The sequence below is a fragment of the Cetorhinus maximus genome, chromosome 8, assembly GCF_964194155.1.
Source record: "Cetorhinus maximus chromosome 8, sCetMax3.hap1.1, whole genome shotgun sequence".
Lineage (NCBI taxonomy): Eukaryota > Metazoa > Chordata > Chondrichthyes > Lamniformes > Cetorhinidae > Cetorhinus > Cetorhinus maximus.
Window position 1 is genome coordinate 108,788,314 of NC_135886.1, and position 24,786 is coordinate 108,813,099.

Genomic DNA, 24,786 nt, shown 5'->3' on the forward strand with positions numbered 1-24,786 from the left:
TCTCCCTCCTGACATAGGTGCACATTCTAAGGTTTAATTGACAAGGATAACTAGTCTAGACCTTGAATAATTGTCTGCCTCTTCAACTCTGTACTGCAGCACCTCTATTGCCACCCCAGCTTAAAATCAGGTAACTGTCAAATAGGGCACATTCTTGGTCTTAAATGTTGATTCCGAACTAAACTGATGAGCAGGTCCTACCATTCTGTGGTCAAAGGGACAGAAAGGTAATCCATGCCACTCCCAGTGCTGTTCTTCATTCAGCTAATCACTGGAATCACTCACCTGCTGTAACCTGGCTTCTATGCTGATTGGTCATGCTGATTGGCTGATGGATAAGCAATAAATCAATTTAAAATTCTCATTCTTATTCAAATCCCATCACCTTGCTTCTTCCCATCTCTAACTTCTGCCAGCCATCCTGTCAGATATCTGCGCTCTAATTCTGGCAGCTCCAGCTTCTATGAACTTAATTCCAATACCATTGCCAGCTGCACCTTCAGCTGCCAAAGCCCTAAACTCTGGAATTCTATCCTAAACCCTGGAATTCTATCCTAAACCCCTCTTTTTTCCTACTTTAAGACACTTTAAACCTACCTCTTTGACCAAGCTTTTGGGCACCTGCCTTAATACAGCATATGGCTCAGCCAAATTTTGAGAGATAAGGTGCTTTGCAGTGACATTAGGATGTTTTACTACAAGCAATTGAAAGAACAGTCCTAATAAACATGGAAAGGGAAGTAAGGACCTGATGCATAAACAGCCAGGGTGAGTAGGGAGGAAACAAGTCAGGAAGGAGCCTGGAGAAATAGTACCATGTGAGGTCATGAAGTTATTCAGAGAGGAAGATTTTAAAATAAAAGCTTTAGGAAACAAAACTGTAGACAAGTGAGGAGAGATTTTGAAAAGCTAGAGTTTACAGGCCAGCAAGGAGGAGAAATCAAGTCTAGAGATAACAAATGCACACAATCGTTGTAGAGGAAGTAAAGTCTTGGTGATTGATAGATGTCAGGGTCAATTGTTGATGCTTGGTTCTGGATTAAATGGACAGCAGCAAGAAGTGGTATCAGTGAATCCATCAACTACTGAAACATGAAGGGAAGGATTGGTGAAAGAGGGAAGTAGCAGCTATGTAGAAGTTAGACAAAACAGATTCAGTTCAAATTGGTTTTCAAATTGATAGATTTATTTCAAGAATCAAGTTTAGTTCCTGCTATTCTATTTGCTCAAACTTAAACTCTGACTTGAAATGAAAAATGGTACATGATACTTGAAACAGTGAACAGGATGTTGCACAATGTACAGCTAGACAAATTGCCCAAAAATCTAATTTAAGCCAACAGTTTCCCCTTTAGACAAGTATTATAAATATTCTTTACCCCTCCTAGATTTGCCCAGCCCTAAAAAGGAGCAAGTTTTCAAGTTTGCCAGGTCAAACATTAATCTAGCTTTTAAAATGCTGAGGGTCTGCTGTATTTATACAAGGTCCCATTGATGCAAGCATTAATTGCCTAATGTCCTTAGTTCCAGAAAATTTTCCCAAGCCTATGTATAAACATCAATATGTTCCTGCTTGAAAAATATTAACTTGAAAAAATATTACTCAAGCAAAGATGTAAACCAAAGTCTGGTGACAATCCAAAAATTGAAGCAACAAGCTCAAGTTAAAATTGATTTACAATAAAGATTTGTTTTATTGTGATAGTTACATCTTTTGTTTCTCCTTTTTACAGTTCTCTCCCTCTGCTGCAGGCAATGCCGAAGTAAGGTTTGGCTATACCAGACACACCCCTCCGATATGCCCGAGTATTAATTAGCTTATCTTGTCCCTATCAAATATCCACTTGCCAGGTGCTGTCAACTGGACAGAAATCATGGCTCTCCCTCAATAGTGGGTACCATATCCAATTATGGATAAAGAACCCACAACAATATGGGGGGAGGGCAACAGAAGTTCTTAGTTTCTGGTCAATATTAACCATAAAAGTGAATTGGTTGCTTTTGCATTTGTGGTTCGTTACATGTAATTACACTACCTTGTCATTACAATTTTACAGTGAAGGTGGATGCTGAAAGATGTAAAAAGCATTTGAAATTAAAGGTGAGCTGCTATTTTAATATGAACACAAATGTTCCAGATAGAAATAATTCAAACGTCAGGCTTGTGACAACTGACTTTGCACTTATTGCCCATTATCAATTTAGTGCATGTAAAAGCTGTTTCTGCATCCGAGTTTGCAGTTCAAGCCAAACCAAAAATTTGTTACATCTAGGAGGTGTTAACTAAAAAAAATGTACAACTGAGATTACTCAATATTAAATTAGCAGCAGGTACATTTGGCCCATTCCTGAACCTGGATTCAAAAAGCTGAGAAATTCTATGCTACTTGCAAAAACAATTGCGAAATCAACTCACCATCATTAATGGAGAAGACATTAGGCTAAGTGAAGGATCATGCAATTACAAATTTAGTGCAAGGTTAGTCAGGATTTAATTCCATCCAAAAAACTGGACAGATGGCACAAAGTAAACTAAGACAGCAGAAGTGACAGATACCAACATTCAGAAAGAACTGGTTACACAGATTGGTAGCCAGTCCGACTCTTTCTTCGTCCAATTACGTAAGATATAATAACAAGAATTATTAATAGGCCCAGTGCAGCTCCAACAGCGATTGGCACCAGAAAACCCAGGTCAGAATCAGCAAGACATTCTTCAGCTGTGACAAAGAAGTTAAAAGATTATTAGTTGAAGGATAGGCGCAAGAACATGCAAAAGCCCACAAAAATCCAAATTTTAAGTATTGCCTAATAAAGTAATACTAAAGGCATGATAGGTTTATATTAGAAGAACTTCAGAATTGGGGAGCACTGTTAAGTTCTATGGGTATGATTTACAGGTAAGGCTACATTCCCATCTCATTGACTAGTCATTCTTGCACTCAGTTGTCAAGGCCATCCATAGAAACTGACTGCAGAAGGGCTTGAATACACAATTAGCAGCTTATGTAAAACTAGCTAAATTAGAAACAAATTCAAAAATTTTGCATACGGGGAGATAATGCCCCATAAGAGCAGCAATGCACCAAGCAAATTTGCATGCAGAATTACACTGACTTTACCCCAAAAATCGCAAACTTCCCAAATTGTTTCACCACTTGGTGTTTACGGAAACCTGCCCTTTACGTAGGGCCGCTCAAGTTTCATTGATTTACACAAGTTTGCCAAAAACCAAAGGACTATGTGGCACAAAGTCACTTGATATCAACCCAACCGAGTACTGTAGATGGATAGCAAGTTTATTCACTGGCAATTGTACAAGTAGGCAAAGTACCTGTGATAAAGGGACGCCTGTATAAATTCCAAACCTCAATGGATGAAAGTGCATTGTGATGTTAGTTCTCAAACAGGTGCCGTTTTATGGATACAGGCATAGTTAAGACATTCTGTATTCTTACTTTACCCAAAAGGGTTCAAATTCCAAGAACTGGAATTTGAAATTCAAACTAAATTCATACTTCACAGTAGTTTAATTAAAAATTTAGAAAAGTATTTTAAAAATCAGCAGGCTTCTCAATTTAATCCAGTTACCACAAACATGAATAGTTCAACATTAAGGATTGTGAAATAGGCTGCACGAGGGTTTACTAATAGGTAGCCATGTTACTAGTGTTCATTTTAGGAGGACATCCATTCTGTCCTTTAAAATTGATCCTACAAGCTTAAAAACTAAGAGCACTTGTAACTTTCGCTATGGTAAGGCTTTACAATAAACTATTCAGCATCCATTCTTCCTCAAATTGTTTACAGCTGATTTTACATTTACAAACATATTGTTTAATTGTACATTCCAATAACTGAAAATTTAAAACTGCTCATATCCATCACTGTGATTCTGCCTACGACCAATTATGTAGATCACCAGCACAATCAAAATTATTGCTCCCAACGCTGCTCCGACTGCAATGGGCACGATGTAGTTCTCATTTGCTTTACAGTCTTCAGCTGGATTTGAAGAAATTAAATAAAAGTTGGTGATGTCAGTAACTGAAGTACAGAGGGAAAACCCCAAATTACAAGGTACAGCTCCAAAAAGCCCATTTTAAAATGTTCAGGAACATACAGTAAAGTTGAACTACACCCAAGATTCTACTTGAAAAGAAATTCCCATTTTTCTGAAGCAATACTTTTAGAAAGGCAAACTGATCACAACATTGTTTTATAAATTGCCCATTAAGTGCAGTAAGAAAAAGTGGTTCAAAATATCTCTTGCACAATAATGGTTAATCAAACCAAATTAAGCCAAAATCTAGTTCATACTAGGTGAAAAAGACAACCCATTACTAAATCTGACTGCACTTAAAATGCTAAAAAGCCATAGTTTATCCCCATTTGTGCAGTTCATCAGCAAGTGCTTTGGAATCACTTATCAAGCACCTACCAAAACGAAACTTGAAGCAAGAATGCAAGTTAGAAGATTTGAATGCAACTGATCACAATTCATTCAGTACATGCAAAAGACTGCAGCTGCAGAATAATCAGTATCAGGATTTGTTCAAATTTATACACCTTTTCAGATATGCATTTCAAATTTGGAAATAGCTACACAATCTGTCAAGATAGTACAATATCCAGACTGCAATCACATTCTACTTAAAACTTACAATAGCAACCAACTATGATCAATTTCTTGGCAAATGTTAACCCATACTTAAAGCTAGTTTTTTCATGTCAACACCACTTCTCACTATTTAGAATTAAAAGTGCCTAATAACCAAGAAGCAAATGTCATCCAACACTGTCATGAGGAGATTAGTGTCTATGTCATTAGAAATTATTTTTAAAAATGGAGTTGCAGTGTGTGTCTTCATTGGATTAAAGCCAGCTGGTCTCAAAACTTTGATGTATAGAAATAAGGTGGTTGAAATGGTAATTAGATAAACATGGGGAAGTTTAGAAACAGGTGTCAAGGGGGCAATTTGCATTTTTAAATAAACCATTCAAAAGAATGGGTGAAATCTCACACCTAGAAGGCACCAAGCAGTGTTTATTTTTTCAGCTCAGACCATAAAACGTAGGAGCAAAAGTAGACCATTCAGCCCATCGAGTCTGCTCCGCCATTCAATGAGATCATGGCTGATCTGATAATCCTCATCTCCGCTTTCCTGCCTTTTCCCCCATAACCCTCGATTCCTTTATTGATTAAAAATCTGTTTATCTCAGCCTTGAATACACTTAACCTGCTCTCTGCAGTAAAGAATTCCAGATTGACTACCCTCAGAAGAAATTCCTCATGTTCTAACTGGGCACCCCCTTACTCAGATTATGCCCTCTGGTCTTAAGGGGAAACAACCTCTCAGCATCTACCCTGTCAAGCCCCCTGAGAATCTTATGCTTCATTAAGGTCACCTCTCATTCTTCTGAACTCGTGTACAGACCCAACCTACTCAACCCCTCAGAAGAAAATCTCTCCATACCCAGTATCAACCCAGTGAACTTTCTCTGGACTGCCTCCAATGCCAGTATATCTTTCCTTAGGTAAGCGGACCAAAGCTGTTCACAGTATTCTAGGTGTGGTTCAACTAGCGCCTTGTGTAGTTTTATCAAGACTTGGCTATTTTTTATACTCCATTCCCTTTGAAATAAAGGCCAACATTCCATTTGCCTTCCCTATTATCTGAACTTGTATGCTAGCTTTTTTGGATTCCTGCACGAGGGCCCACAAATCCCTCAGCTCTCTTCACACTTTATATTCCATCTACCACATTTTTGCCCACTCAATCTATCTATATCCCTCTGTAGACTCCGCCATCCTCACCACTTAACCTTCCCACCTATTTTTGGGTCATCTGCAAACTTGGCAATAGAACACTCATTTCCCCCAGCCAAGTCATTAATATATATTGTAAGTAATTGGGGCCCCAGCACTGATCTATGTGGCACTTCACTAGTTACAGGTTGCCATCCTGAAAATGCCCCCATATCCCAACTCCATGCTAATATACTAGCCCCAACACCATGGGCTCTTATCTTATGAAGTAGATATGTGGTACATTATTGAACGCTTTTGGAAATCCAAATATATTACATCTACCAGTTCCCCTTTATCTTGCTTGATATTTGTCAGGCATGATTTCCCCTTCATGAAGCTATGCTGACTCTGCTTGATTAGATTACACATTTCCAAATGCTTTGCTATTACATCTTTTATAATAGGCACCATTTTCCCAGTAACAGATGTTAAGCTAACTAGCTTATAGTTAGCTGTTTTTAGTCAGCTGTTTTTAGTCTCCTGCCCTTTTTGAATAAGGTTACATTCCTCTGGGACTTTTCCAGAACCAAAGGACTCTCAGTGGATGCACTGGTAGTAATCTTCCATCTCTGTAGCTACTTCCTTTAATATCCCAGGATGCAAACTATCAGGTCCAGGTGACTTAGCAGCCTTTAGCTTCTCTAGTACTTTGTTGGTTACTGTATTTATTTCCTCCCCCACTTTTTGCCCCATGATTAAATAAAATTGGTGGAAGCAAAGGATGTTTTGTTAGAAGTAAAATTAAAAGCCTAGTGAGACAAAGGAAAAGTTACATTCAAAAAAAAGATATGCATATAAGGGAAAAAAAACTGAGGCATTTTAAGATCCAACAATTGAGAGAAGTTTCAAGCTGCTGTCTGCAAGGATCCAAAGCTGAAACTCATTTTGAATGAGTGTCCAGGTTGTTCTTTGGCAGGTATCTGTTTAAATCTGAGATTTACTGTTGCCTTACCAGGGATCTAACAGTCACATTAATGAGGGGATTTTTGTAGTTATTGGTAATTTTGTAGGCTTGTGTTTACAATATTACAGAACTGAGTTGTTCAAATCCCAGAGGGAAGCTTGAAACAACCATCATAGCCCATTGTTGTAATTTGTACATTTCAAGATGCAGGCTTTGAGTTTAGTAACAAGACCAGGGTATCGAGGGTTTTTATATAACTAAACATTTAAAATGAGATTGTGAACACATACATCTACAAAATTACCTCTAATTAATCTGACTCTCCATTAGACCTCCAGTAAGGCAACAGTAAATCTCAGGTTTTAACAGATACCTGGTAAAGCACAAACTGGACATGCATTCAGAATGAGTTTTTCTGGGTCCTTGCAGGCAGCAGCTCAAGGCTTCTCACTTGTTGGATCTTAAAATGCCTCTGCTTACATACTATTTCCTTTCTCCTTTATACATATCTGAACATAAATTTTCCATTGTAACACTAGGCTTTTACCTCTAACAATAACATCCTTTCATTCCAAAGTTTATTAGGTTGAAAAAAACAAACATTGCTTGGCATCTTCTAGCTGGGTGCAAGATTTTACCCATTCCTTTGAATGGAATATTTGAAAAAGCAAATTACCCCCTTGATACCCATGTTTCTAACCTTCTCCATGTTTATCTAATTACCATTTTGAACCTGCTTCTTTCTATACAAAGCCTCTAGACCAGCTGGCTTTAACCCAATTAAGGCAGACAAAAGTCCATTTTTAAAAATAATTTGCAACTATAGACATTATTCTAATGACAATTTAAACTGAATTTTTAGCTAGTTTGCCGGAATTAAAACTAATACCTGAGCAAGGTCCTAGCATTTACATTGCAAAATCTAGTTCCTCAGACTTACACAAAATGGTCTGCAAGTTTGCATAAGCAACTTTATCAGAAGCTCAAGCATCTAAAGTAAATCCCCACAGTATTAAGTTGCCTATAGGCTTCAATGAATACCTGCCTTGCTGATTTTAGCAATCTCAATCAGCCTCATAACATGAGGTTACTAACTTAATCAACTGTCACAATCTCACTGAATGAATGAAAATTGAAAGAATTCAAGTGAGGGTAGATCCAAATTAGACACAATGAGCACAGGGCACAAGAGCTCTAGCCATTGAACCAGAAGTTTCTAAAATCAATTGGAAGAATTCAATTTGTAGGAACATGAGATTTGTGAAGTCATAAGTAGAGTTCCACCATTATTAACTAAGACCAGGATTGGTAATTGAGACTGCCAATCTGAAATCAATTTTAAACTAGAAATAAAAGCTAGTATGGAGGCTCAGAGTGTGGTTGACTCATATGTACACAAGTGTAGTAAGACACTCCACTGTACTGGGAATGGGTAATAAGTACATTACCCATATCCCTAAGAAAAATGTTCAACCACATGGAGATAAGTGGGTAACAATGGGGGAAGTGAAATTTTAGTTATCCCTAATTGCTGTGGTTAGCAAGTGTAAAATATGCAAAACTTACATTCCTCAGCCCCAAATAAATGCTACATGAGCTTACATGAAGTTTTTTTTATTATAAAGCCGAGTTAAACTTTTACATACAAATGAGGCACAGGAATAAAGAAACTTGGAGAAAAAATTCCCCAATCTGTAATTTCCAAGATAAAAGCCAACGTTTTCAAAATTTCAGTGTCTAGAGTGCAGTGAGAAACTCCAGATCCCCAAATTAGAAAAGTAGTCATCAACATTAGATAACATTTGCACATGCCAATTAGAACATTACACAAAATTCTTTCCACAATCCAAGGCACCCAACTGAAGTTTTCCCTATGCAGCAAAATTTTTGCTAAAGACCAAACTTTTATATACACAAACTATTAACATTTATACAGTTTCCACAGTACAGCCAAACAAGCTACATGAGATCTGTAAATACATGTTCAATTTTAGATTTCATATTCATTAAGTTATTGGTAGAAATGTTGGTAGTAGTGCTGGCAAATTAGTGATTGCATTAGTTTCAAGGAGTAGTTAAAGGCAAACTTGCCAATTTAAGTCATCTCTGAAGGAACACATTTCCTTGGCAGCAATGCCATAATGTCTAGACAAAATTCTCAATGCCAGCAATACACATCAACATTTCATCTGTGTCAAGTGTGGGTGCAAGTTCACTGGCCCCAAGAAACTTGGCAAGAGTCTAGTGCAATTGAGGGGAAGTTTACAAGGCAAGTACTTGCACCCACTACAGCAATCTAATCATGTCACTATGCATTTGGAGAATCAAAAAACAATTTAGAGTGTTTGGTATCCAGCGTAGCTTTTTCTTCTACCAATCACATAAGCAATCACAACAATCACAATTAAGCCAGCCAGAGCTGCACCAACTATAACAGGGATAAGAATGCTGTCATCATCCAGAGAACACTCTTCAGCTGTGGACAAAAAATAATATCAGATGAATTACCAGTTACTGCTCAGACAACTATGCACATTACAAATAAAGTTGTGTTCATTTTTCTGAAGATGTCAATCACTGATGCCTCTAGACAAATATTCTCCTTGTTATTCGTGTCAGTTTTCCTATTGACAGGCTGTAACATGACTATTCTGCAATCAACATTAAGCAGGGAGTAGTAAATAGCCTAGTTGGCCTTGCCAGATTTTCTTCTTCCCTCGATCAGAAACATTAACTCAGCTGTAGGCCTTATTGATTCTCCTGTTGAGTTTAAATTCATCCATGAATCAAACTTGAAACTTCTACTCTTTTCTATAGAGAATCCAATGATTTGGGTTGTTACACAGATGTGACAAACAAATATCAGGGTCATCAAAATGGGGTGGAGAGCAGTTGTTGATGGAAAAGAGGCAAAGAGCAAAAAAAAAAAGCAGAGACTCTTACTGTTTCAGGATCATAAAATTAAGCATCAGTTCCAGCTATTAAAAAAATCAGGAAAAGTAAAATCTTTTTCAACATATGACCAGTTTAACAGCAGCCACTAAAACAAAAAAAGGATGTTGTCACCTATATCTAGATGGCATCCACAGTCAGCATTATTCAGCAAAATTATTTACCTCTGGAGAAGGTTCCATTCTTGACCTCAAATGGTTGGACCCATACATTAAAGGCATTAATAACCAATTGGTCAGTCACCACTAGGCTCTGCTCCTTGTGACACATGTATGAGCTTCCAACAAATGCCTGCCAATACCTCAGATTGCTATTGTTGCTGTTAAGTGCAGTTGCTGAGGGAAAAAAGTCACTTGTCAGTCAATTCATAGAAAACTTAAGTCAGACAAATTCCTCACCCTTAAATTTATACTCATCTATCAAGAGATGAACTGGGACATTCAATTTTGTAGTGTTAATAAACTGCACTTATCGGCACAATTTGTTAACTACTGTGTTGTGTAATTGCCCCCATTACAGAGAATGATAATGTAACAAATAGTTTACACCAACTAGAAACCAGAAAGTGACTAATTGTGAAATGAAGGATCCTAATTGAAATAATCCTAACGGACGGACCAAACACCCCATGATTCGGACGGCCATGCCAGGTTCCTCAGGATCACTGTTTTGGAATAGTTGGGGAAGAATGATCCATTACCCCCCCTTTTTCAAATTACATGGTTGCAAGGGATGGTACATTGTTAGCTACAGTTTCTGTATTCATACCTAAAAAGGAGCAAATGGCAACAAACAATTCAGTTTAAAAAAAACACTAATAAAACTATTCAGCTAGAACAGTAGACTTTATCCAAGTGCAATTTACAACTTGGAAAAACAGACTACTGGAATGAGTGCAGATTATTAAAAACAAGGTAGTTCAGTTCCACAGAAGTGGGATATAGCTGAGCAGTTTGTCTTAGGTTTATAAAGGAAGGTCAGAAATGGCTAAATGCATTTTTATATCCCTGCACTACAAGTCAAATTCAACTCAGTCCTCCTTCACAGAAAATACATTTTAGATGGCAAGATCAATAGTTTGCCAAAAGCAAAAATCTTATGGCTACTTACTTGAACCATTTATAACCAAGCTTATGTTAGCTTTCACCTCCTTCAAGAAGAATTTTGATTGTTCCTGAAACAAACATCAAGATAAGGAATCTCAACATTATTCTGGCACAGGGCTCAAACTAGAGATTTTATATTTATAATCAAAGAACTGCCACATTCCTACAATGGCCTAGAAAGTTCATACAATGAGATGAGACAGAACAAGGTGGTTAATTTGAATCTGAAGTCTGTCCCCAGTAGTCAATTTCAACAATTGTGGAAATTGAGGTCATGCCCCTGGGCTAGGTAGAAGGTTGGTCAAATTTCTTGCTCCTGATGAGTTTACTGAAGTATATACACATGAATAGGAATAAAAACTATGCACTGCCCCAGCTAAATAGCCAACTCACTAAAATGTGTACAAAGTACTGATAGCATCTATTGTGGACACTCTTCTTCCTAGATCCACAATATTTAAATCCAGACCCAAAACCCTTACTCAAGTTAAAACTGGAGTTTGAACATTGTTAATGTTAACATCCCTCCAAACAAATCCCCCCAGTCTATTAGCAATAATTTCATTCTTTACCTTATCCTACTTTTAAATCTTGCCTATACCCTGAAAATGTGACTCAAATATTTGCTTTAAGGAAATTTCTAGATTTAAAGTTGTAAGTTAGGAGCCCAACTTTGCTTTTAAAATTAAATACTGCAATGGAAGTGCAATTCAACACTTACCACAATGAAACTAAACTGAATAGTTGTGTCCTTGTCTTCTAGAAGAAGGGTTGCATCTTTATCCCCACAGTGTCCACTTGCAGTAGAATTGGAATTCATATTAATTACCTGCGTCTGAGGGAGGAAAAGCTGTTAGGGGCAGACTTGTAATGCAAATGGAAATAGATACTGTCAGAAAGCAGTAATACCTTGTTATCTGTATAGGTAATATTTAGCTGCAATCCCATATTGGCAAGGAGACAAGAATCACTTCCATTCTTAACAGTGTAGTTACCCACTGCTGGCAACTCTGGTGGAGGTTTAGTTGGGATTGGGGTCACGGTTGAGGTTGCCTGTGTTGTAATAGGTGCTACCGTGGTGGACATATCTGCCTTACAGAATGATTCTTGGAAGAAAAAAAGATTACAGGTTAATTTGCTCATTGCTCAAAGTTCAAACTCTAAACTTCCAGGTTAGTTCATTAGTCAGTTAGAAGTGGCCTTAGCAGCTACAAACATCCAGTTGCAAACTCTTCCTGCTAAGGGTAGCTTTCATATGAGAATGCTCCTGTTCAAGCACTAAGCTTTAGTAGTGATGATGCACAAATGGAGGTTCTAAGAATTTTCTTAAATCTTTTTAGGTATGCCATTGTTTCAAACAGCCACAAGCAATAGGGGAGGTGCCTAATACACTGAAATGAGAAACTGCTGCTTAGAGTGTAGCCATACTTCAGACAAATGGATGGATTTGGAACTAGTGAAGCAGAAGGAGAACAAGTAGTTGGGGACACAGCTTTTTTTTTAAAAAAAAAGAGTCTAGTTTTGTGGCTGGCCAGCACTTCTGGTTAACAGCAGGGGCTGGATAAAGTGGGAATCCAATCCATAACCAGCTAATTCTATAGTCAACTTAAAAATGTACTTAATGCATGGCTCAAGTTTGCAGCACAAATTGTTATTTTATGTACAAGACAAATTATACCCAATATTCCATTTAACCATAGCCAGGTTTTTCCCCTATGAAGCCTAGGGAGGTCAAGTGCCATTATAAACATTTGGGTTCGGAACTCAAATCTAGCACATCAGCATGACCTAGTTTTGATGTCCAGCTGAATAACAAAGATAATTAAAAACAAAGACAAATGGAGCATTTTCTTACTATTTTTGCTAACTGTTCCATTTTCCACAAAGGCTTGAATGCCAACATTCCAAAAAACCATGACAACTGCTTCACTCGCAATAGCTTTAACACTTCGACATGTGTAGATTGTGTTAAGGGGTACAGACTCCATTAGAGAATTCACAGCCACATGCTTTACACCTACAAAGGTAAAGAAAAGGTAGAACAAACAAAAACTCAATAACAAAGTACATTGAAATGTCAAGTTCTCTTGCCTCAAGGAAAAAAAAACAAAATAGTATCTAAAAATAGCATTTAACAAGTACAAGCTTAGGTACACCCTACCTTCACTATCAAAGCTGCTCCTAGCTCTTGCAACTTTCCTAGTGGAATGTACCAGGAAGCCAACCCAGAGAGGAATGGGCCACGAGCACAAAACAGTGCCACCAGAGTGAACTCATGGAGGATTAAAAACTAGAATCATCCATTGTAGCATTTAGCTAGTTTTACTACAGGGCCAATTTGAGTTGCAATTGAAAGGATGTTGTGCCTGGCTATTTCATAACATTAGCCTTATGAAGTATAGCTTCAAGTATAAAATGGCACAGCAAATCAGGAAGCATATACCCCATGAGAATATGGGTTAGCCAAGGAAATGGATGCACATAATTTGTAGTACCTTGATTAAAAATATAGTGCAAGTCACACCTAAACTGAAATTTATGTATCTAAAGCACTTGTAATATGTGCAGTTCTGGTCACTGCAACATGAGGAGATTTGAGCATGTTGCCTGGACTGGAGAAATTTAGTTCAGTGAAGATCAGCAAGGGTGGTTTCCTTTGAAAAGGAGGAGACTTCATTGGAGTGTATATAATGGGAATCTAGATAAGTGGAAAAGGTGCACCTTATCTGCTCTAAGAGGTCCACAACCAGGGGGGATAGATTTCAGGCAAGGTGTTTAGGGAGGGGATTAAAGGGGAAATGTTTTCACCCAGAGGAGGAGGAAGAGATCTGGAACATTGAAAGGATGATGGAAGCAGAAACCCTTAAAAGCATTTGAAAAATTCTTAACATACAATTGAAGTGCCATAACCTACCCCATTATGGACCAAGAGCCAAAAAATGGGAAGTGGACCAGATGGTTTTGTTGAGTGGTCAGTGGGCCAAATGGCCTCCTTCCATGCTGCAAGTTATGATTTTGATTCACTTCATGGCCAAATAACTTGTAGGCAAATTAAGTCACCTTACAGTGTGCAAAATTGAATACATGAAAAATTAGCAAGGTTCTGTTTTGATGGCACTGGATAGTCAGGCAACTGTTATTCCAATAGTGCCATGAGATCTTGGAGGGGACAAATGGGGCACATGACCTTGTAGAGTCCTGAAGGATGACAATTCCCACAATGTTACACTTAAAAGTTCTGATAAGTTCTGCATTGTACTGTCTGCTTAGAACATATGCTCAAATCCCAGAGTCAGGCTTGAATCTATAACCCAACTCAGGTGAGATGAGCTACCAACCAAATCTAATCTGGCTGATACCACAACTTTGTGAAATAATGATAAGCTTACTACTTGCATTAACAAAGATATGGCTGCATCTCATATAAAGTTATTTTGCATATGTTGATAATAGATTGTGCATCAAATTGTATCTTGCTGTCCCACAACCTGCCTCAGTGTAAAGGCAAGTAGACTGAACAGGAAAGGCACCCCAATGGATTCACCATGAAAACAAGGGCATTAGCAACATATGAATACAGTCAGTTCAAGCCATCTAGCTCGGACTGGGGACTATTTTGGACTACATAGCACAGCAATTTGTGGCTACCACGCTCCCTTGAGCAGCTTAAGATAGCCAAGTGTCACTGCCATGATCACCTTATTCAATTTATACCATAACAGGATAAATCCATACTTTTGTTTGTTGCTCCAGGAAAAAGTTTTGTATCACTGGTGTTATAAGTGAAAGTAAGTACATCGCCACTAAATTTTCCAGCAGAATGGGAGAAGTTTAAGCTCAAGGAGTGACCAGTTCCGAAGCCCATTTTCAACAAGGGAGCCGAATTGTTGCCACCACATGTGCTTCCATTAGATGATAATGAATTCGGCAACTGAAAAGTTGCATTTTCCTGAATAAAGAAACGTGTAGAAAATTAAATTGGTTAAATTTAACTAGCTTAGTTAGGACCACAGTGACAGTGCAAAAATCTCTGCATATTGCACCCCTCCCAATGATGTATTAACACCGTGGGTTAGGGAAAGTGTAAAAAGCTGCAAGTTCTCAAAAAAAAACTGGAATACACCAAAAAAAGGGTTGAATAATTGCTCTTGACCAATAAATGGTCCTTTTTTTAAAAAAACTTCAGTTCAGTCAGAACTAAAAGCATAGCCACTATTTATTCTAAACACAAATGGTTCAGGTGGTAAGTGTAGGTACTGAACATGGTACTGAACAAGATATCAGTGCATGCTTGGTTTGAAGACAGAACACAAGGGCCTAAATGGCCTGCACCTGTTCTTATGTAAGATGCCAGTCTGTGTGGCCAAGTCAGCCTCAGAGATTGAGTGGAAGCTCCAGGCTATCATAGCTTCTATTAAAGTTGCTAGTTTGGGCTACAGTCAGCCACAATGGATCATTAGTGATATGTACAACCAGGCACTTGCTGTTTTCCCCATAGTACCTGCCTGCCACTTGGATGCATGCATGTTACACAGTGTTACTCAAAGGACAAGGCAGTCAAAGATGCAGGAAAGAGATAAACATGGGCATTGTTAAAAAAAAAAAACTCTTTCATGGCTAGCTAATGTACTACCTAACACTGGAACAGAACCCTAGCCTGGACAGGCAAACCATCAGGGAATCAGTGCAGTCCAGGGATAGTTTGAATATTAAACATTCAAACATCAAGAATCATAGCCCCTCCAGCCTATCATTGAAACTCTAATCTACACTTCTGCCACCCATGTTCAAAGTGTTTGCAAAAGGGGTACCTTTTAAGAACACTTGTTATGGGTGAACAATGAGACACCATTTATAAAAGATGGTATTTTATGGATTATATGTTGCAAACAGATGCTGCTGAGTCAGAAGAGATTAGTAAAGGCAACAAAGCTTTGGGGTGACATATTGGAGAAAATCTAGTTTGTTGATATTTATGGCTGGAATGACATGACAAAGCTTCAAGTGATAGTGCTGACTCAGCAGGCAAAGATATGCCGGATTCGAATGTTTCTTCTAACTTGAAGTCTCGATTTTTTTTTTTTTAAATAAATAAAACCATCTTGGGCATCCAAATAGAGGATTATTAAGTCATGCACTACTCTGAAATATCCTTAGTTTCTATAACCCCAGTTCAATCATCCCTCTTTGTTGTGCTATCCTTGGGTCAAAGTACATCTGCAATAGGACTATTTACTAAGGAAAATCAGGTTTCAACTCAGAAGCACTTACAACTACAAGAGAGTTCAAGATAAAATTTTCAAAAAAGGTTAAACAGCTTATACCAACAATTCAGGAGTCTCATCTTTCCTGGCAGGTAAAACAGGTAGTCTGCACATTTGGATAGTTCCTCAGGCTAATGTGGAGTTTAATTGCAGCTGTTTTATTAACGAACACATTGTACACATGGGGTACCCAGTTACAAGTGAAGGTCCACTCCACCCCCACCCAAAAAAACATTTTCATCTTCTTCAAAGGAGGAGGATGTGGTTTCAGGGCTCAATACTCAAGTGACCACTGAGTGCCAATCTCAAGTGGTTGAACACAAACCATTACAGCTGAAAAAAAAACCCAAAACCTTCACAATGGATCCCTGGATAGTGACCAGGAGCCAAAAAGTAGTTAAAATTTCCCTCTGAGCCAGGTTTCAAGACCACACTACAGCAGCTGAATGCACCAACTAAATTTACACACATCGGATTGAACCTGTGAACTTCCTCGTCTGCATGACTACTTACTGCTTTAATGGAGTCAGCAAATTAATTGTATTACTTACCATTGTTCCATTTCCTTCATAATGGACAGTGAAGTTGACAGACAGTACTGCTTGTATGCAGGTGTTGTTATCCTTGCCAAGGATTTTAACCTCTACTGCTTTAGCAAGTGAAAGTCCTGAAAAATATTAAGTGTTCAGGCTTCACTTAGTTACTCTGGAACAGCCATTACACTTCAACCAATCTGCATAAACTCAGCTTGTACATCATGATTGGTTACAAGAGATTGCTTTTACAATACTGCACAGCAGCTGTAATTGCTGTACTGTAGCATTCACTTGCTCTTGTGAAGAGCAGGTGTGAAGTGTCTGACCTGCCATAGCAGCACAAATCAAGATCACAACTTCTTCAGAAAGTAATGGGTACAACTGCAGATACTGCACCACTTTATGGATTGGCAAAGTGAAATGAAATACGAAGGGACAATTCTCCACAATCTATTAGCACTGCCACCAGCTTAAATTATTGCATCAGCTGAAGTTTTGCCAAATACAAGAATGTAAAGCTTTGAATATTTCAATTAAATTGTAAAGCTAGAAGCATGTAGATTCATTAAAATATTTAATACCTAGTAAGGAAATTCCAAACAATTAGTATCAAATGTCACTTTGGCAATGTAAGAGATACTTAACTGTACAGTAGATGACAAAAGAATCCAGCGGCTGAAAAGATTTCAGGGTCCATTTCAAAGACAATTTTTAATGAGTTTTCCACCAGAAAATCAGGAACTCAAGTAATGAAGCCATTTTTATTCTACCAAAAAGTTGTAATTTTTCCCATATGCAAGCCTACAAAGCAACATGTAAAGTCATAATCCTGCCCTGCCTCATTGGGAAGAAACATATTCGAGATAGAAGCCAACATATACTCTATTGTAGAATGATGACTTACCTGCCCACAAATTCACCAGCATTACTGCTTGAACATTTCTAAAATGCAAAATGCACATACATTAAACAATTAACCCCATTTCAATAATCTTGTTGGTACAAGACCAGCATGCAATGATTCCTGGGGTTAAAGTACACCTTCTGCACTAAATGGTTTAGTTATGATGGCAGGCTAAACATGAACTGGCACATGAAGTACTTTCACAAGAGCTTCATTGCAATCATTGGCTTTTAAGAGTAAGGCTTAGCCAATAATTAGCCAACAGATGCAAACAAGTGGATAAAAGCTATTGAGAAGTTAGAAAATTGAAAAGCATAAGAATATTATTTCTACAATTCATTGACAAATAGCTGGTTAGACCCAAAGCAAATAAACACCTAGGCTTCAATATTGTAATCCACTATGCATAAACAGATCAATGTCCTAAACCAGCACTTGAGGCAAAGAATTTAAAACTACTTACAAATTTGAAACTGCACCTTCAGCAGTTGCCAATGACACATTCACACATTGAGAAGCTGTTAACCAAAGGTCTGTTAAACAATGAGACTTTGAAATTTGCACTTCAAACTCAAAAAACCAAGTACAGTTCCTTTCCCTCAAAAACAAGCTGTAGCTAGAGAACTGAACCACAGAACTCTAGAGCAAAGTATTGGCCACATATTGTCAACTTTTCATCTAAAGTATAGCAAAAAGGTAGAAAAGCAGCTTTGTAAAGAAACAACTAATGAGCACTACAGCTGACATGGGATGTTTCATATTTTCAACTATATACTAAATAAACTCACTGAAGAGAGCTGACAGTCAACTCATTGCGAAGGCTAACAGATATTGGGCAGGTAGAAAGGGATTCAAGCAAAGTCACCTCACTTTGTTCACTGCACTTATTTCTAAGGTGGTTACCTAGATGAGTTGAATTTGGCAACATCAAGGGCAGCTCATATTGCTCAATGGGAATACACAAAACATTGGGTGTGTCATACCTAGCTTTGTAAAGGCAGACAGGATCTAGTGTAGAAATTAGAATAAAAATAACTGAAAAAATCCTCCCAATTCTGCAACATTACTTTAAATAATTTAAAGCAATAATTATCATTTCTATTTATTTCCTCTCGACTTACCCTAGAAAATGTTAGCAAACACCAGCAATTACGTGCTGCCTCATACAAACAGTAACAGGCTATATTCAATCACATGGGGACAAATAGCCAAGCACCCTGTCCTAAACCAATCATCAGCACAGGCCATTAAGCTAGTGGTTAATATGCCTTTGCACCCTGCAGCAGTTAAAACACAGCCCTCAGCTAAACTTGTAGTCTAATTTGAGGAAGTCAGTGGCAAAAGCCTAAAGCACAGGAATTTACTGTTGAAAAACTTCAAATACTGATAAGTTTGGATTTGCAAAGTTTATCAACTTGCTTTTGTTGAAAATTAACACAAAAAGGCCTATTACCAAAATTAGCTATAAGTTTTCAGAAATTTGGAAATAAAAGACAAACAAGAAAAATAAAAACCCTAAAATAGAATTAAAGCTGGACAATAATAAAGTGGGTGGGGGGGGGGGGAGAGAAAGTACCCATAGTCGGAACTAATCCAGAATAGCTTCACCTTTGTCCTCGGGAAAGATAAGATTTGTTGTTTATTTCAGTGACTCCACGTTTGTATCAATGACACTAAAGAGCAAGCTGAGAGTTAGTGATCTGGAACGCTACAATCGGTATACAATGATTGTAGATGCTGCAAATATTTAATTGCAAAAGGGCAGGATTAACACGGTAGAGTGCAGACCCTCAGCCATTCGCAGTTGCTGCTGTCATATTTACAGCAACTCTAACCCTTTAGCAAATTGGAAACACCCGGAAAAATAAATAGCGCGTTTTACAGCTCAGCACCGGACAACACATTTAAAGGCGGAGATTAAAGGAATGACTTTTTATTAAACCGTTTGTTAAACCGGCTCCTGGAGCAAATAAGAATAAAGTTGACAGGGGGTCAGTCGGTCAGGCCTGTCCTGCCCCAGCTCCACCAACAGCAAGCGGGACGGTCAATACCCTCCCGCAGGCTTTCCCCTTCACTAGGCCAGCGGACATTCACACAGCTTCCCATTAACAACCATACACACCTGCAATGAGCAGAATGGCGAGCCAGAAACCACCAGGACGCTGCATGGCCAAAGATTGACAAGTGGAGACAAGACGACGGCGAATCCCGCACAGCAAACACTCGCTCAGCCGACCCTCGATTAAAGCGCGACAAAGCCGCACGTGACCCGCGCCCTCACCGACGGCCTCGACCAATCAGCCGCGGCCTCACCGCACCCAACCACCCAATCGGCTGGCAGTGCTGCGGAATAGCCAACCACCTGTGGATACGCCCAGTGAGCGTGTGCCCGAATGACCAATGACGAACAGAGGATGAGCCCCCGGACCGATCAGCATACAGATCCGGCCAATCACCCAATGGCCAATCGACCAATCACACACGAAAATTTCCCCCATTAGCCAATCACGTCCTTCGCTCTTAAACAAGTCAAAGACAGGTATTTCCAACAAGCTAATTAGGAGCAGAAATTCCTTCCCAGACTCCGCCGTGCTGAGGAGTTTCTGGACAGGTTGCCCACTATGCAGACAAGTCACAAGTACTTGGATCCTTTATCAGCTTTAGGACAACAATGACAGTTGTTTTTAACCTTCAACAAATAAAAAGAAATGTAATGGACTTGTTTCCCTTATGACATTGACATTTTGGACTCAGACTGTCACCTGCTGTGGTGGTGATGCCAGCATAGTCACGAGTTAGGATAATGAATCAGTTGGTGGATGACATGTGACGTTGCTGTTAGAATAGTTAGTTAAAGTTTCCTGCCACTTAGGGATAATAATGTAATAGTTGTGAAAGAAAGTTTAATGTTTGATCAATTTTATTATTTGAATTTTAAATGTTTCAATTTTGAAAAAAAGTACAGATCTGTCAACATTGGACCTATCAAAATGTTAAATATTCAAACATGAGTTTACATCTAAGATATTAATTAATCTTTATGAAAAAAAATTGCAGGAATCCTTCAAACTGTTGAATACCAGTGAGGGTGATGGCCGCTTGGATAAGTACATAGATTCTGTCATTTTGCTTCTGAGCACCTGCACCCCGCCCCACCCTCCCTCCCCTCTTAACAACCCCCACCACCTCCCATGTTGTAAAAAATCCATAGTCACCCTATAACACATAACAAGTATTTTGTTCTGCATAATAAATAGTTAATCAATCAAACATAGAAACGTTGGAGCTGTATATAACACTAGTTAGGCCACAGCTGGAGTGCTGTGTGCAGTTCTGGTCACCACACTATAGGAAGGATGTGATTTCACTGTCAAAGGTGCAGAGAAGATTCATCAGGATATTGCCTGGGCTGGAGCGTTTCAGCTATGAAGAGAGACTGGATAGGCTAGGGTTGTTTTCCTTAGAGCAGAGAACACTGAGGGGGGACCTGATAGGGGTGTACAAAATTATGAGGGGCATAGATAGGGTAGATAGGAAGAAATATTTCCCCTTGGCAGAGGCATCAATAACCAGGGGGCATAGATTTAAGGTAAGGGGCAGGAGGTTTAGAGGGAATTTGAGGAAAATTTTTTTCACCCAGAGGGTGGTTGGAATCTGGAACACACTGCCGGAGGGTGTGGTAGAGACAGGAACTCCCACATTTAAGAAGTATTTAGATGAGCACTTGAAATGCTGTAGCATACAGGGCTACGGGCCAATTGCTGGAAAATGGGATTAGAATAGATAGGTGCTTGATGGGTGGCACAGACACGATGGGCCGAATGTGCTGTATGACTCTTTGACTTATTGTTTTACTTAATGTGAAAATTGTTGCTAGTGCTGGGCACCAAACATACTCAGGCATGGGCGTGGGTATCAGATTGAGGCTATGGTGAGGGGTGTGTGCAGCTGCGAATCATTTAACACCTGAATAAGAGGTGAAGCTCAGATACTGGCCATTGGCAAAATTCTCTAGCACAGGTTTAAAAATTCATGAGAGATAGAGGTTTAGGTGTATGCACAAGGTTTGCATCCACATATTTTGATTATTTGTGGTGGACCCCTTGAAATCTTCTCACTGACCAACTGTGGCACTGTGACTGCAAGATTGGGGTGTGGAGCATGGAAGACAGAAGAATGTAGAAATTCAGAGGTCTTAGGCATTTGATAGTAAGAGGAATAGATGGTGTGTCTGTAACTGTCGATTTAAGTCCTGCATGGTGTGTGCCTCTCTAGTGCCAAGGTAATGGACATCACCATCACTTTGAGTGGGGAAGGAGAATAGCCAGATGTCGTGGTCCATGTGGCAATTAATGATGTAGGAAGGAAAAGGATTGAGGTCCTGTAGTCAGAGTTTCAGGAGGTAAGTAAGGAAGTTAAGAAGCATGACCTCAAAGGTGAAAACAGGTTAATGTGTGGTTGGAGAAATGATACAAGAGAACTCCAGATTCTTGGGACATCGGGGTCAGTTCTGGGGCGGAAGAAATCTGTTCAAGGTGGATGTGTTTCATTTCAACAGAACCATGACCATTGCCTGCATAAGAAGGTTAGTTAGTACTGTGGGAGGATTTCAATTAATTGAGCAAGAGGGTAGGCATTGGGATGAAACATTAGAAAGCAGAAACAAAGGGCACAATTTTCCCTGTGGACTTCTGACCTCTGCCGTCAAGCTCAAATGTTGTTCAGAAGCTGCATTGTGTTGAAAACAGTCAATCAATATGATTTTCTTTAGAGCAGCCAATTAATAGCGAGAGGACAGGCTCACCATCCAATTAAAGAGAGTAGGTGGCCTTTCAATGCTGGAGGGCCAATCAGAGACCTTACAGCTTGAAAACAGCAGCAGGATGCCACAGCAGGTGAGTGAGCGAGAGGGTGCTTCAAAATAGATGCACCCTTTCTCCAACTTTTTTAAACTTAAACTAAATAATGGCCTTCAGAGCTGAGCCATTACTTGGGGGAGAAGAGACCCCCCTCATGGCAACCTTTAGCTGCTGCCAATCCCACCTCTGGTAAAATGGACCAGGGACGGGATGGAGCTGGAGAACTGGCATGCTGGGCAGACCAGTCATGCTATTTTTTGAATGCACCTACCCATCTCAATTCCCAGCCCCACCCTGGACTCAAAATCCAGCCCAAGGTGTTTAGAATTGGGGGAAGAAAATAGAACTATTGTAATAATTCAGAAATAGAAGGGATCAGACATGGGCAAATGTGAAGCAGTCTCAGATGGGTTTGAACTGCATGTATGTAAATACACAGAACATGATAAATAAGCTTAGTGAGTTGCAGGCACAAGTTGCCACATGGGATAATGGTACAGTTTCAAAAAAATAGAGACTTGGCTCAAAGGGAAGGATTGGGGATTAATATTCCTGGCAATAAGGTATTTGAGAAAAATAGTGAATAAAAAAAGGACTGGGTAGCTGTATTGATCAAGAAAACTATCACAGCACTGGAAAGAGGTGATGTACTTAAGGGATCAAAAACAAAGCCTATTTGGTTAGAATTAAGAAACAATATATGAGCTATAACACTACTGGGTGTATACTACAGGCCACCATGTAGTGGGAAGGAGATAGAAAGTTTCTTGACAAATTACAGAAATTTGCAAGAACTACTGCATAATGATAATGGGAGATTTCAAATCTCCAATATAGACTAGGACAGTAACGTATAAAGGGAAAAGAAGGGGGATAATTTTCTGAAACATGCACAAGAGAACCTTGACTGAAAACTCATAATTGAACAATGAGAGGCCTTCAAAGAGGGTACAGATTAGACACACTCATAGGAACGTAAGAAATAGGAGTAGGCCATTTAACCCCTTGAACCTTCTCTGTCTTGCAATAAGATCATGGCTGATCCTCCACCTCAGCTACACCTTCCTGCAATATCATCGCATCCCTTGATTCCCTTAATTCCTTTAATATCCAAAAACCTGTTCATCTCTGACCTTGAATATACCCAATGACTGAGCATCCACATCTCACTGCTGTAGAAAATTCTAAAGATGCACAATCCTTTGAGTGAAGGAATTTCTTCTCATTTCAGTCCTAAATGGCTGACCCCTTTTGTCACAATTTCATAACCCCTAGTTCTAGACACTCCTGCCAGGGGAAACATCCTCCCAGCTTCTACCCTGTTAAACGTCTTAAGAATTTTATGTATCAGTGAGATCACCTCTCATTTTTATAAACTCTTGGGAACATAGGCCTAGTTCACTCAATCTTTTGCCATGGTATAATCCCCTCATCCAACATATCAGTTTCATGAATTTTTGGTGAACTTCTTCTAAGGCAAGTAAATCCTTCCTTTGGTTGGGAGACTCAAACTGTACACAGTACTCCAGGTGTGTTCTCACCAAGGACCTAGACAGTTGTAGTAAGACCCTTATACTCCAGTCCCTTTGTAATAACAGCTTTTCTAATTGCTGTTGCACCTACAAGTTAACTTTTTGTGATTTGAATATGCTGTCACCCAGATCACCCTGAATATCAATATTTCCATCTCTCACCATTTTAAAAATATTCTGCTTTTCAATTTTTCTTTCCAAAATAGCTTCACATTTTGCTATATTATATTCCATCCACCACATTTTTGACCTATTAACCTGTTTAAACCTTTTGCAGCCCATGTGCATCCCCCTCGCACTTTTCCCTCTAGATTTGTATTGCCAACAAACTTGGATGCATTACAATCAATTCCCTCATCTAATTATTGGTACAGTTTGTAAACAGCTGAAGTCCAAGCACTGATCCTTGTGGTACCCCATTAATTACAGCCTGCAGCTCAAAAATGTCAATGTTATTCCTAGCCTGGGTTTTCAGACCATTAACTGATCTTCAATCCAAGCCTGTATATTACCCCAATCTGATGAGCCCTAATTTTACATAATAAATGTCTTACACACCTTACTGAATTCTTCTTGAAAATCCAAATACAGTATATCCTCTGATTCCCCATTTTTTACCCTACTAGTTACATCTTCAAAAACTCTAATAGATTTGTCAAACATGATTTCTTGTTCATAAATTGATGTTGACACTGACCAATCATATTGTGATTTTCTAAGATCCCTGTTATCACATTCCTGATAATAGGTTCTAGCAATCATCCTACTGCTGATGTCAGGCTAACTGGTTGACAGTTTCCTGTTTTCTCCCTCCCTCCTTTCTTGAAGAGTGGGGTTCTGTTTGCTATCTTCCAATTCATGGGAACTGTTCTAGAATCTTGGGAATTCTGGAAGATCAAAAACAATGCATCCACTAT

General features: G+C 38.9%; 1 protein-coding gene across 2 annotated transcripts; it reads right to left on the reverse strand.

Moving 5' to 3' along the window:
• Nucleotides 1-1,670: 1,670 nt before the first annotated feature.
• Nucleotides 1,671-19,774, reverse strand: lamp2 (lysosomal-associated membrane protein 2). Of its 2 annotated transcripts, none has more exons than XM_078547425.1 (9): nucleotides 19,601-19,768; nucleotides 16,590-16,705; nucleotides 14,510-14,723; nucleotides 12,630-12,791; nucleotides 11,684-11,880; nucleotides 11,496-11,609; nucleotides 10,779-10,842; nucleotides 9,833-10,003; nucleotides 1,671-4,005 (listed from the first exon to the last, which is right to left on the reverse strand). In XM_078547425.1, the coding sequence occupies exons 1-9, from the start codon at nucleotides 19,644-19,646 to the stop codon at nucleotides 3,866-3,868; spliced, it is 1,224 nt and encodes a 407-aa protein (XP_078403551.1). In that variant the 5' UTR covers nucleotides 19,647-19,768; the 3' UTR covers nucleotides 1,671-3,865. The 2 variants fall into 2 exon arrangements, with proteins under 2 accessions (XP_078403551.1, XP_078403552.1); XM_078547426.1 differs by lacking the exon at nucleotides 1,671-4,005 and adding an exon at nucleotides 8,310-9,192 and having other exon boundaries at nucleotides 19,601-19,774.
• Nucleotides 19,775-24,786: the final 5,012 nt, after the last annotated feature.